At 55.4% G+C, this 12447-nt stretch overlaps 1 protein-coding gene across 1 annotated transcript; it reads right to left on the reverse strand.

Moving 5' to 3' along the window:
- Nucleotides 1-138: 138 nt before the first annotated feature.
- HSD11B1 (hydroxysteroid 11-beta dehydrogenase 1) lies at nucleotides 139-11483 on the reverse strand. The gene is given in 15 exon segments (XM_079327015.1): nucleotides 139-764; nucleotides 1367-1510; nucleotides 1932-2117; nucleotides 2207-2318; nucleotides 2488-2618; nucleotides 3040-3263; nucleotides 4292-4520; nucleotides 5048-5191; nucleotides 5703-5838; nucleotides 5840-5889; nucleotides 7032-7143; nucleotides 7795-7925; nucleotides 8496-8587; nucleotides 8683-8834; nucleotides 11448-11483. Coding segments are annotated over 15 exon segments (2085 nt in total). The 5' UTR covers nucleotides 11469-11483; the 3' UTR covers nucleotides 139-543.
- Between the last annotated feature and the right edge of the window lie 964 nt (nucleotides 11484-12447).

Genomic DNA, 12447 nt, shown 5'->3' on the forward strand with positions numbered 1-12447 from the left:
GGAGGAGGTCGGTTTAGCCAGCTGGGCTCTGATAAGGGTGCTGGGCACTGATAAGGGCTCCCTGCTTGTGCACGTGGGAAGGAACACCCGGAAAAGCAGAGATCTCAAAGCAACATTGGATTTATTTTTACAAAGTCCAGCATGGAAGGGATGTGTGACAGAAAATCTCCAGGTCCAGAGACTCCCGTGGCTTTGGGTGGTTTGTGCTGCTTGGCCCAAGCCCTGGTTCTGGGCCAGGGCTCAGCTCAGCTGCCCCAGTGACTTTCCAGAGGGAACAGTTTCTGCAGGGTGAGCAGGAATCCTGCTGGTGAGCAGGACACTGGCAGCAGACGCTGCTGCAGGACTTCTCTGAAGTGCCTCAGGTTGGAAAAATCCCTTTACAGGAGCCCATTACTAAAAATGACATTTCTGTGCTGCATTACAGACCCCTGGAATTCCCTGTGCCAGCACAGGGATGCCCCAGTGACGCAAAGGGACCCCCAACAGCTGGGTGACCACCCAGACCCATCCTGCTGAGCCCCAGGTGTCCCTCCCATCTCGGGGCTACGTTCTCCTGACGTTTTCCAGGCGGTAGCTGCTGCGGACGATGGACTCGAAGAGCTCGGGGGCGATGCTGTGGATGAGCTGCATGGTGCCCACGGCCCTGGCGGGGTAGAGCAGCTGCCTGTGGCGCAGGGCTCCTGCCCGGATGATCTCCAGGGCACACTCCTCCTTGGGGGCCGGCGTGTCGGGGATGACGTGGGACACGGCGCTCACGGCGCTCTCTGCAAGGGACAGGGGCTGGCAGCTCACTCGGGGCGTCTGGGGCACCCTCCAACCCACACACTCAGGGCATCAGAGCTGTTCAGCCAGGCTTAGAACAGTGACAGTAACAATTATAAGATCTCCTCTCCTCTCCTCTCCTCTCCTCTCCTCTCCTCTCCTCTCCTCTCCTCTCCTCTCCTCTCCTCTCCTCTCCTCTCCTCTCCTCTCCTCTCCTCTCCTCTCCTCTCCTCTCTCTCTCCTCCTCTCCTCTCCTCTCCTCTCCTCTCCTCGTCCTCTCCTCCTCTCTCTCCTCTCCTCTCCTCTCCTCTCCTCTCCTCTCCTCTCCTCTCCTCTCCTCTCCTCTCCTCTCCTCTCCTCTCCTCTCCTCTCCTCTCCTCTCCTCTCCTCTCCTCTCCTCTCCTCTCCTCTCCTCTCCTCTCCTCTCCTCTCCTCTCCTCTCCTCTCCTCTCTCCTCTCCTCTCCTCTCCTCTCCTCTCCTCTCCTCTCCTCTCCTCTCCTCTCCTCTCCTCTCCTCTCCTCTCCTCTCCTCTCCTCCTGTTTCCAGAGGTGCAGGCTGGAACCAGGGCTCAGCTTGGCTGTGCCTGGCATGGGCTGAGCTTACCTGTGTTGATGTAGCCCAGGATGCAGAGGGTGATGGAAACGTTCACCTTGTCTATGATGAATTCCTGCCTCAAGGAGCTGAAAAATCCCTCTAAGGCAAACTTGGTTGCAGAATAGGGAGCAGTGAACGGGCCAGCAATCCTACCTGGAGCACAGACACAGTGTTCAGGTGCTGGGCAGGCACCAATTCTGCCTTCCTCTTGCCATGCCAGGAGCTACAGCTTTGGGATTTAGGGTGTTGGAATAAGCTGTCATGAATGCTTGAGAGAAACAAACACAAGCAGGAATGTTTAAAATGCAGCATATGGCACAGAGTGCCTTCCAGTGCAGCTGATACTGCTCCTGTATCCCCACAGAGATGCCCACGTACTGCAAATGTGTGTTCAATACCTGCACTGCCACATGTCAGGGAGAGCAGAGAGCGCCAAGAGACTGACAGGACAAAATGGAAATTTCCCAGAGGATTTGAATTGTGCACCAAAGATCTAAACCACGTGCTGACCCTGAGTCCCAGCTCTCTGCCTTCTCAGCAGGGATCCCTGGCAGGCTGTGGGCAGCCAGCTCACCTGCAATGGATGAAACCACCACGATACTGCCCTCGCTCTCCTTCAGCATGGGCAGGGCAGCCGTGGCCAGGGCCACGTAGCTCACAAAGTTGGTCTCCATCAGCTTCCGGACGTGCTCCATGTCCCCACTGAAGTAGGTGAAGCTGCTCTGGCCGATGTGGTTCAGGATGAGCATGTCCAGGCCACCTGGGGGCAGAGCATGTTTGCCACTGGCCACCTTCCTCTCCCGACCAGGAGGCTGTGCTGTGGGGTGGGGAGGGACCCGCAGCACCTACCCCAGGTGTTCTCAGCCTCCCTGAGCAGCTGCTGGGGCAGGCTGGGGCTGTCCATGGAGCCGCTGATGTAGCGGGCGGAGGCAGCACCGAGCTCCAGGCACCTCTCCACGACCTGGGGGACACAAGGGGCTGGGATGGCCTCCCCTGCATGGAACCCCCATCCCAGGCTGTTCCCATCCTGGGCCAGATGGGGCTGGTGCTGGGGGAGCCCTGGGGTTCATCTGGAGGGTACCAGGAGTGAATATCCACACCCAGCCCAGTGTGCCCTGCTTGCCATTTACTTTCTGCAGCTTGGCCTCTGTCCGTGCTGTGAGCAGCAGGTGGGCCTCCATCCGTGCCAGGTGATAAGCCATCTGCTCCCCGATGCCGCTGCTGGCTCCTGTCACGATCACCCGCTTGCCCCGCAGCATCTCTGCAGGGCAGGGCAGAGCTCAGAGCGGGCACGGCCCTCCCTGTCCCCCTGCTCATGGGCACTGCCCTTCCTGTCCCTGTGGCTCCTCCATGTCCCTGCCAGCCTCGTCAGACCCCGCTGGAGCCTGGACTCTGATCCCAGTTTGGTGGGGAGCACGTGTGAGGCTTGAGCTCTGCACTCAGCTGACCAATAAAAGGATTAAAGTGGGAAAATTGCTCGTTTCCCAAATAAGTCATTTACAGAGGTCAGGCACTGTGTCCCAGTGTAATTCCATGAGTTTTCCCTGTGCTCTGACCCATTGCCTGGGGCCTGTCTGCCCTCCCAGCCCTCCTGCTCTGACCCTGACAGGCCCTGCCAGGTTCCTGTGCACGGCACACACTGACCCTCTGTGCTTGTAAAGCCTGTTTGTCCCACGACTTACCTTCATCAAAGTTCTCAGGTGCTGAATAAAAATAAAAGGCCAGTGCAGCTCCCAACAAAGGGATGAAAATCTTCAGGAGCAATCCCATGCCTTTGCAGGGGTACAGGCAGGAATGGGGAGGTGAAGGTGGCTGGAGCTTGCAAATGGAGCTGGGCAGTTTTGAGCTGGTTCTTATCTCACACAGGTTTGCTGATATCTGTTGGCCCTTCTCTTTGCCCTGCCAGTGATTTAGCAAACATTAACCTAGTGAAGTGTGTGGCTTTGGACTTTAGGCTGTCCCTTTGCACCCTTGGCCTGCCAGGAGTGTCAGGTGTGCTCTTTGAGAGTGCTGGAGGGAAGGCACTGAGCAGCTTCCAGCTCCACAGAGTGGTGGGTGTGTGGTTTGGTGGCTGCCCTGGGGGCTGGGACAGCAGTGTCCCCTCAGAGCAGACATCCATGGGATGAGTGCACATCCCTCTCTCCCTACTCCACATCTAAACCAGGAGCAGCCCTTCCCTTCCTTGCTGGCTGCACAAGGATTTACTGCTCAGCACTCTCTGCTCTACAGGTTCATGGCAATACCTGCAGAGAACAGGGCTGGCTGAAGTTCCATTTTCCAGCCATTACTGATGGTTCTGGTTTATCCTCTGGGATATCACCATGGCTACAATACTGGCAGTTTGTTGGGTGGCTCTTACCCCTAAAAAATATCACTATTGAATCCATGGATTGCAGAAGGCAGTGAAAGAGCAAATGGAAGAATAGCAAAGATTTTCATCTTTCCCAGTGTTGCGATAGTGCTCAGTGGCTGCTGGGCAGATGTGAATGGATTTGAGAGTGATTTTCTGAAAGTTTATAGGGCAAACCCCACTCTGTGTGTGCTGGTTTGTGTGGGTGGTCTTGGAGTAAGAAGAGAAATTAGGAAAGGATTGTTCCCTGTGAGGGTGGGCCGGCCCTGGCTGTGGCTGTCCCTGCATCCCCGACAGCGCCCAGCAGAGCAGTGCAACGCGATAAAACCCCGCCAGCACACGCAGAGCAGTCCCTTTACTACACTTTATTTAACAATTAACAATAATTATCATTCCGCGGCCGGACGGGGGCGAGCAGGGCACGGAGCCGCCGCTGCTGGCCCCGCTCTGTCCCTGCGGGTGCCGCCAGCGCATCGCGGACCGGGCGGTGGCGATGCCGGGCACGGACGGGGGTGCCCGGGGACGCTCCCGGTGGCGATGCCGGGCACGGACGGGGGTGCCCGGGGACCCTCCCGGCTCAGTGCGGCGGGCGGGGGGCGCCGGGGGGCGCGGGCAGGCGGTAGCGGCTCCTCACCAGGTAATCCAGGAGCTCGGCGGCGCAGTCCCGCAGCAGCAGCGGCAGCCGCGTGGAGCTGTAGCGGTAGTAGAGCTCCCTCCGGCGCAGCGCTGCGCCCTTGAGGATCTCCAGAGCGCACTCGTCCCGCGGCGCCGGCCGCTCCTGCAGCACCTCCGCGGCAGCGCGCACTGCGCGCTCTGCGCGCCGGGTCAGCGCCGCGACCCCCGCGCGGCTAGCGGGGACCCCCGGGGGCTAGCGGGGCCAGGGAGCATCCCCGGGGTGTGCGGGGCCAGCGGGGACCCCCGCGGGATTAGAGGGGAGCGGGGACCTCCGGAGGATGTGGGACCAGCGGGGATCCCCGGGGAGTGCGGGGAAAGTGGGGACTCCCGGGGTGTGCGGGGCCAGGGAGCATCCCCGGGGGATGTGGGACCAGCGGGGACCTTCGGAGGATGCGGGGAGAGCGGGGAACTCCAGGGATGCGGGGTCAGTGGGCACCCCCGGAGGATGAAGGAAGAGTGGGCACCCGAGGCGGTGCCAGCCTGTAAGCAGCGCCCAGATTTACGCGGCATGGGGGAGTGAATGACTTTAGAAGATGTTTTTTTGGTGGCAGAGAGCTGGGATCCCCCAGAGATGCTGCAGCAGAGGTGAAAGGATGAGGGGCGGAGGGCAGGGGGAGGAGCAGGGGTGGGGATGCTCAGCGGGGATTGAGCAGCGCTGCTCTTACCCGTGTCGATGAAGCCGAGGATGCAGAGCGTGATGGAAACATTAATGCTCTGAATGGCGAATTCCTGCCTCAGGGAGCTGAAAAATCCATCCAGGGCAAACTTAGTCGCAGAGTAGGGGACGGTAAAGGGAAACCCGACTTTACCTGGACACAGAGTGAAGGTCTGTGTTAGCACACGAGGCTGCTCTGCCTGAGCCTCTATTTTGCCCTTCAACAGAGACAAAGGTAAAAAACCCCTGAGTATTTTACTCAAAGGGAGTTTGGGTGAAGTGAAGGGTCATCCTGGCACCTGAACAGCAACCTTACAAATATTCTTGTTGGCTTCCAGATCTTAAGGCCAAAGCCATGGCTCACATCTCTGCTCTGGGCATGGGCAACCCACAAAAACCACAAAACCCTCAGAGGGGAGAGAAGGAGCAAAGTTCAAACTCCTGTCCCTGGGCACTGATCAGCAGAACACTGACCAACAGAGCAGCTGTGGGGTTTAATGGGACTGAGCAGAAAACAAATTCCATCAAGGGAGTCCCAAACCCATCTGGATTTGGGTGTTGGGGCTGGTTTTGATGTTTATGGCTGTGGAGGATGCCTGGTGTCTCTGTGTGCTGTTCTGACAGTCAGCCCAGGTGCCTTTTGAGTGACATTGCCCCCTCCTCACCTGCCATGGATGAAACCACCACAATGCTGCCCTCACTCTCCTTCAGCATGGGCAGGGCTGACGTGGTCATGGCCACGTAGCTGAGGAAGTTGATTTCCAGGAGCTTTCGGACGTGCTCCACATCCCCATCAAAAAAAACCAAAGTAGGATGCACCAACGTGGTTAAGAATCAGCATGTCAAGGCCTCCTGCAAGCAAAAAAAAAAAAAAAAAAAGGGCATTAGTGCTGGTGGGGAGAGGGCTGCAAAACAACATTTTCTGGGAGCAGAATAAGTGCAATGCAAGGAAATCAGGTTTTTGGGTCAGAGCTGTGGCCTGTTATCTCTGCAGCAGGGATACAGCCTGGATGGTGGCTGCCAGTAAATATTTTGCTGTGATATATTATTTTAGTTCAAAACTCAAATACCATGGCCCAAGGGAGATCACCCCTGAATTGCCAGAGGGCTGGGGAGGAAGAGGCAGTGCTCTACACAGAGCTGGTGCATTTCTGAGCTGTGACCCATGGCCACAGTGGTCGGGGCTGCTGGATCCCTCAGAGCCTGGCACTGATGAAATCCAGGGCTCTGAGACTGCAAGAGGCTGTCAGGAGGCCCAGAGCTGAAATCCAGAGCGCAGTTCAGTTTGAGAGGCAGCAATGCAGGCAGAGGAGCAGGGCTGCAAAGGGCAGAATTAGGGGAGAATTGTTCCTGTCTCACCCCAGCCAGGGCTGGGGTTTTGCTCCAGGCTGCCACAGCAAGCCCAGATAAAACGTTTGGAATAGAACAGATTGTCCTGGCTGCTTTAGGCAAACATCAGCCACAGAGTCCTTAAATGCAAGCAAGGCCTGGGCTCTGGCTATCAGCTCTTCTGTGATTTCATTCTGCTTGCAGCACTGTCTTAGCCAGTGAGAAAGAGATTTGGGATCCCTGCATGGAAGTTCTGCAGGCACCTTTATTTCTGCAAAGGAATCCGGCAGCAAATCTGAGTACAGAGAATATAAAGGGGATTTTATAGGTTTGAGGTGGCTTGAGAAGTGAATAAAGTTACAAGTTGAAAGCTATCCAACTATTTTAAGGTTTTAGGTGAAGAGGTGAGCAATTACTTAAAAGGAAAAAAAAGACCAATTAGAACACTAAGGGATATCACGGGGGTCTACAGGGGGGTGAACATTTCTCTAGCATGAGTCATCCTAAGGCAGGATTTCTTATCAAAGGGATAAGTTTCTGAGGGCACCCTAAAGGGATATCTGAATCACCCACATCTCCCCATCTCTCCCAATGTTTTTTGCACGTGGCAGAAGGCAGGGCCGGGCTGGGATGCTGGCAGTGTGCAGGACAGGTTGCAGACGTACCCAGCGAGGTCTGTGCCTCCCTCACCACGCTCTGGGCGAAGGCTGTGTCCTCCATGGTGCCGCTGACGAAACGCGCCGAGGCTGCTCCCAGCTCCAGGCAGCGCCGCACCACCTGCACGGCAGCGGGGTCAGCGCCCCCCGCCCTCCCCGAGGCGTGTCCCCACCTCAAACCAGCGCTCTGGGGTTTGGGGAGGGTGTTTGAGCTTCAAAGGGAGTCTGGAAATGATTGCTGGGGTGAGCGTGTTGCCCGAGGCAGCTGGCTGTGTGTGTGTGTGTGCGCAGGGGAGCCGGAGCCGGCGAGCCCTGCCTGGAATGAGGGTGTGGGGATGTGTGCTCAGCTCGGGATGGGAGTGCAGGGTGCAGTGTCTGCACGGGGGATGGCTGTGTGCAGGAGCTCCCAGGGCTGCCACCGTGTCCTGCTGGCACCTGTGACTGTCACCGTGCCCAGTGAGACCTGTGACTATCACTGTGCCTGGCTGGCACCTGTGACTGTCACCGTGCCTGGCTGGGACCTGTAATTATCACTGTGCCCAGGTAGCACCTGTGACTGTCACCATGCCCAGGTAGCACCTGTGACTATCACTGTACCCAGTGACACCTGTGACTGTCACCGTGCCCAGGTAGCACCTGTGACTATCACTGTACCCAGTGACACCTGTGACTGTCCCCATGCCCAGGGCTGTGCTGTGGATGCCCAGGCTGTGATGGGAGGCTCCTCCCCGTGTCTGTGTGACCCCTTGGCAGTGCCCAGGCTGTCATTTACGTTCTGCAGCTTGGCCTCTGTCCGTGCAGTGATGAGGATGTGGGAGCCCATCCGTGCCAGGTGATAAGCCATCTGCTCCCCGATCCCTGTGCTGGCTCCCGTCACGATCACCCGCTTGCCCCGCAGCATCTCTGCGACAGAGGCATCTCAGTCACCCAAATGCTCTTAGAACAAATCTCAAAACTGAAAAAACCAGCAGTTAATTGGCAGGTAAACGAGCCTGCGAGTGCAAAGCATGTGGCAGCAGCAGAGCTCTCCCATCTCATGGAAAAAGCTGCTGCAGCTCCCCTGGGAGTGCAGTGACACAGGGACAGTGCTGGACCCTTCCAGCAGCTTTTCCCACAAGCCAGGACACAATTTAATAACGCCCCAACTATTCTGTAATAAAAACAACCCACTGAGTGTGCGCTCCAAACTGAAACTCCAACACTTACAAGCTCTGTTTGTAAACTCTTCCTGCACACAGGAAAATGGAGCTCGGTGCCCTCTCCCTCTCACCCCCTGCCTCACCTGCTCCCTCAGGAGGTTTCACTGCACAGTCCTTGCTTTTAAATCTTTGTTAAAGCAACTTTCCAGCATCTGCCACCACACCAAGGCTCGGACGTGGCTTGGTCCGAGCTCTGGCCGGTTTCTATGCAAAACACCCAAATGTGGCTTTTCGTAGTTTTTTCCTTAAAGTCAGATTCCCTTTGGATACTTACCCGGTTTGAAAGTGTCCCTCGCAGAATAGAACCAGAAGGCCAAAACCAATCCCAGGAAGGGAATGAGAATCTTTTGCAACCGACCCATCCCACTGTGGAGTCAGGAAACACAGCATGAGAGAGAAGGAAGGAACAAAAAAACCCCTCTGCAGAGCTGAGGGAAACAACTCTGTGACCCTTTAAAAACCTGTGAGCGGCGGAGCTGCAGCTTCCAGAGCCCTGGAAAATCACGGGTGGGTTGATGGATGAGCCAAGCAAAGCCTTTGCTTTGCTCCCTGCTGCTCGGCCTGGCCAGCGGGGCTGTTTGGGTTCTGCCCGGCTCTTTTCATATTTCCTGTCCTACATTAAAATGCAGAATTTTGCACAACACCCTGGAAGAGGTGTGTCTTTGCTGAGCAGCATCAAGTTTCACTTGGAGAACATCAGAGGGAGCTCAGTGCAGGTGGTTAAACATTGTCCTTTATTCCTGCAGGCCCTGGGCAGGGATGTGACCCAGCCCTGGCGTGGGGGGCACCCACAGCTGGCCCTGAGTGCCCCAAAGCAGCTCCTGGCACGGGGTGCTGGCAGCAGGGACTCAGCACTGCACCCAAACAGCCCCAGGAGCGCTCTGCTGAGGCAGGGCTGAGTTTTTCATCTCTTTTCTTTTTGTCTGTGAGCAGATGAGGGAGCTGGATCCATCTGTGGGGTGCAGCCACCTCAGCCCCAAGGGGCACAGAGAGGATTGCAGGGAAAACCTGGATGTGTTTTCTGCAGAAAATCAGTGGCCTTGCTGCCGTGGTTCCTCCTTTGGGTTTTGCAAGAGCTTTCTTCTGGCTTTTAAATGAATATAATCTTGAGGAAAACCCACAGAACACCCTGTAACTCCCTGAGCCTCAGCAGCAGCACATTCCATGCTGTGGATACTGTGCCATGGGGATAAAGCATTCCCAGCTTTGGTCTGGGGCTGGGATCTCCATCCTGCAGTACCAGGGATGGGAAATGCTGTGGGAGCTCCTGGAGCTGCCCTGCCAGAGCTCAGCCCTCTCTGCTGGGACAAAAGCTGTGTTTGCAGGGCAGTGCTCTGTGGTCTGATGTCTGGGGGCACAGCACTCTGCCTGGCTCTCTCTAACACAGAATTATTCAATGTTTTTTCCCCTCATATTATATCTTTAAAATACAAGTGCTTTAATTCAGTTGCTCTCTGGCCTTGCTGCTGCTTTATGGGTGATTTTTTTTTCCTTTTCTGCCTTTCTACTCCAGTCTCAACTTTCCCTCTGATAAGAAGCACTCAGCCCACACTGGGTCAGATAACAGCAGTGCAGTCACTCTGCTTCTCCTGCCTTGCTTGGAGCTTGGGTTGTGATCATGGGGCAACCATTTCACTCCTTGGCTATGGAAAGGGAAGGAAAATGAAGTAATTAACCATATCTGGGCTGGGATCTTGTCTGCAGCTGCCAGGGAGAGAGGCTCTTTTCAAGATATTTTAGTTTATTACTGGCATCAGTGAAGGAATGATCACCAGCCCCTGTGCACCATCTGCAAGGGGACAGGAAGGAATCGTGTCCTTTGCTCTGTGGTGGCTCCAGGGGACGTGGGGCACTGGGAGACTCCAGAACCAGCACTGACCTGCCTTGCAAGGCAAGAATTGTGGGGTTGGGTTTTTGCAATAAAGGACTGAAATATGGGATATTTTGGACAGAACTGAGCCCGGTTTTCCTGCACAAGCAGTTTCAGTGCAGGGTTTGCTCCCAGCCTCCCATCCCTGCCAGGGTGCTGCTGCTCCTCACTCCCACTCACGGCTTTTTCTGGCCTTGTTTTCCTGTGTGCAGCTCCAGAACTTGTTTTTAACTTTTCCTGGGGGTGGGGAGGGAGGCAGGAAGGGCTAGTGGGGAAGGATTTTCTGATCCCAGCTGCTCCAAGCCCAGAGCTGTGCCCAGCCCTGGCGGGTGCCAGGCAGCTCCTGCATGGCCCTGGATGGATTCCCCTGCTCCAGCTCCCTCCTGTGTGTTTGTGCTGAGCTCCCCAGGGGATGCTGCTGCTCCCCTGCCTGCTCTGCTCATGGGGATTTCTCCAAAGCTGGGAAGGAAACTTGTCCTGACAGCAAACTGGGAGAGGGGAGCTGCAGAGCCCCTGCAGGGCACGGCTGGAACTCGGGCAGGTTTCTGCAGGCAGCTCCAAGACTCAAAAACACTTGGCAGGAATTTGGATACCACTTCTTTTTATTTTTTCTTTCCCTTTTTGGAGTGATATTTGGCTTTTTTCAAATCATTATCAAATCAGATGAAGATTTTCCTTTTTCTTTTTCTTTTTTCCTTTTTCCCCTCTTGCTTTCCTTTATCTCACAGACATTAAAATATTATTTTTCCTCCCCATCTGCCCCAGAGCCCTTTGCCATGAACACAGCTCTAATTCCTTTCTTTACAGGCAGGGCCATCACAATATAAAGGGTTGCCATCAGTTCTGTTTTTCTATTTTTACAGCAGAACCCCATCCCTGTCACAGCTACACCCCTGGAAATGCCCTCCCAGCCCCATGGGAGATGAGAGGATTGTAGGATGGATTTGGTTTGCTTTGACATCACATTTCTACACACTGCTGGTTTAGAGAAAATACTGTGACATTTAAGTCATTTCCGAGCCCTAAACTTGTGGGTTTTTTTCCCTGTGTGACCAAATTGGGAATTGCTGCCTTGAAATTTCGTTGTTGGAGCTGTGGCTGCTGAGCCTTGGCTGCTGTCCATGTCCCCAGTGCCCTTGGAGCTGTGTGGCTGAGGCTGATATTCTTATCTGCACCCCTAAATTTAGCCTGGAATATTCAGTGTGCACACTGCAAATAGGGAGAAGACTCTGAAGACATTCAGCTCCTGCCTGTGGAGGGGCTGAGCTGTGAGGGGGGAGCTGCTGCTCTGAGTGTTCAGCTCCCTGGATCCCTGAAATCAGAGCTTTGGAAAGATGGGTACAGATAAAGACTCACCAGATTTTGTGCCAGCTGCATTTTCCCCGAGGATTTAATGTACCAGGAAAGTGTCACGTTTGCAGGTTGGAATCAACCAGATTCTGACAAGTCTGAGAACAGCAGAAATCAACCTCATGCAAACCCAGGGATGTGACTCAGCCCTGGGGCAGTGTGTGCCTCTCCCCAGGAGTTTGTCCCTCAGGGTCTGTGTTTAACTCAGCCTTAAATGCTCTTCCTGCTCCCTCCCAGGTCCTGTGTCCCTCATCCCATCTGGTTTCTCTCTGCTCTGTCCCAGTGCTTGTGATTAAACTTTGTCTTTGCAATTCTCCAGGTGCTGTGGGGATGCTGTTTGCTGTGCCTGGGGTTTAAAGATGAGAAGGTTTTGCTGAAATCTTTCACTGCTTTGGGCCAGTCTGTCACTGGACACTGTGGCAGTGCTGTCAAAGGGGTCACCAAGCTGAATTTATTGTGTGGTTAAACCAAGACTTTACAGGGTCATTGTGGTAAAATCAGTGATTAATACTGGTCTAATCACCCTCTCTGCAGAGAGCCAACACTGCCTGCAGTCCCTGCAGTGCCCTGGGGAAGGGCAGCACTCAGGCTGACCTCCAGCCTGGCCTGGCAGGGTGAGTGACCCCAGCTCTGGTGCCCAGCACAGCCTGCAGGGCTCGTCCTCTGCAGGTTCCCAGGGTGGCTGCAGGGCTGGGCTTGAGCTGTCTAATCCCCTGAGCTGCCTTAGCAGCAGCTATTTTGACTGCTCACAACCCTCTTTGCTTTAAGCTCATAACCCCAGGGCTGGCACTCTGGGAGGAGGAGGTGTGGGCAGCAGGGCAGGGAAACCTGGGCTCTGCACCCAGGAGTGGTGGGGGGATCACATGGAGCTCCCTCTCCTCCCTTTCCAAGGCAGGATGGGACACCTGGGACTTGCAGAGGAGCAAGAGGGGTGATGAACAGCTCCCAGCTCACCTGGACAGGGCTGTGACTCTCACCTGTCCAAGCTGTGACTCTCACCTGCCAG

Source organism: Erithacus rubecula (genome assembly GCF_903797595.1).
Source record: "Erithacus rubecula genome assembly, chromosome: 26".
Classification (NCBI taxonomy): domain Eukaryota; kingdom Metazoa; phylum Chordata; class Aves; order Passeriformes; family Muscicapidae; genus Erithacus; species Erithacus rubecula.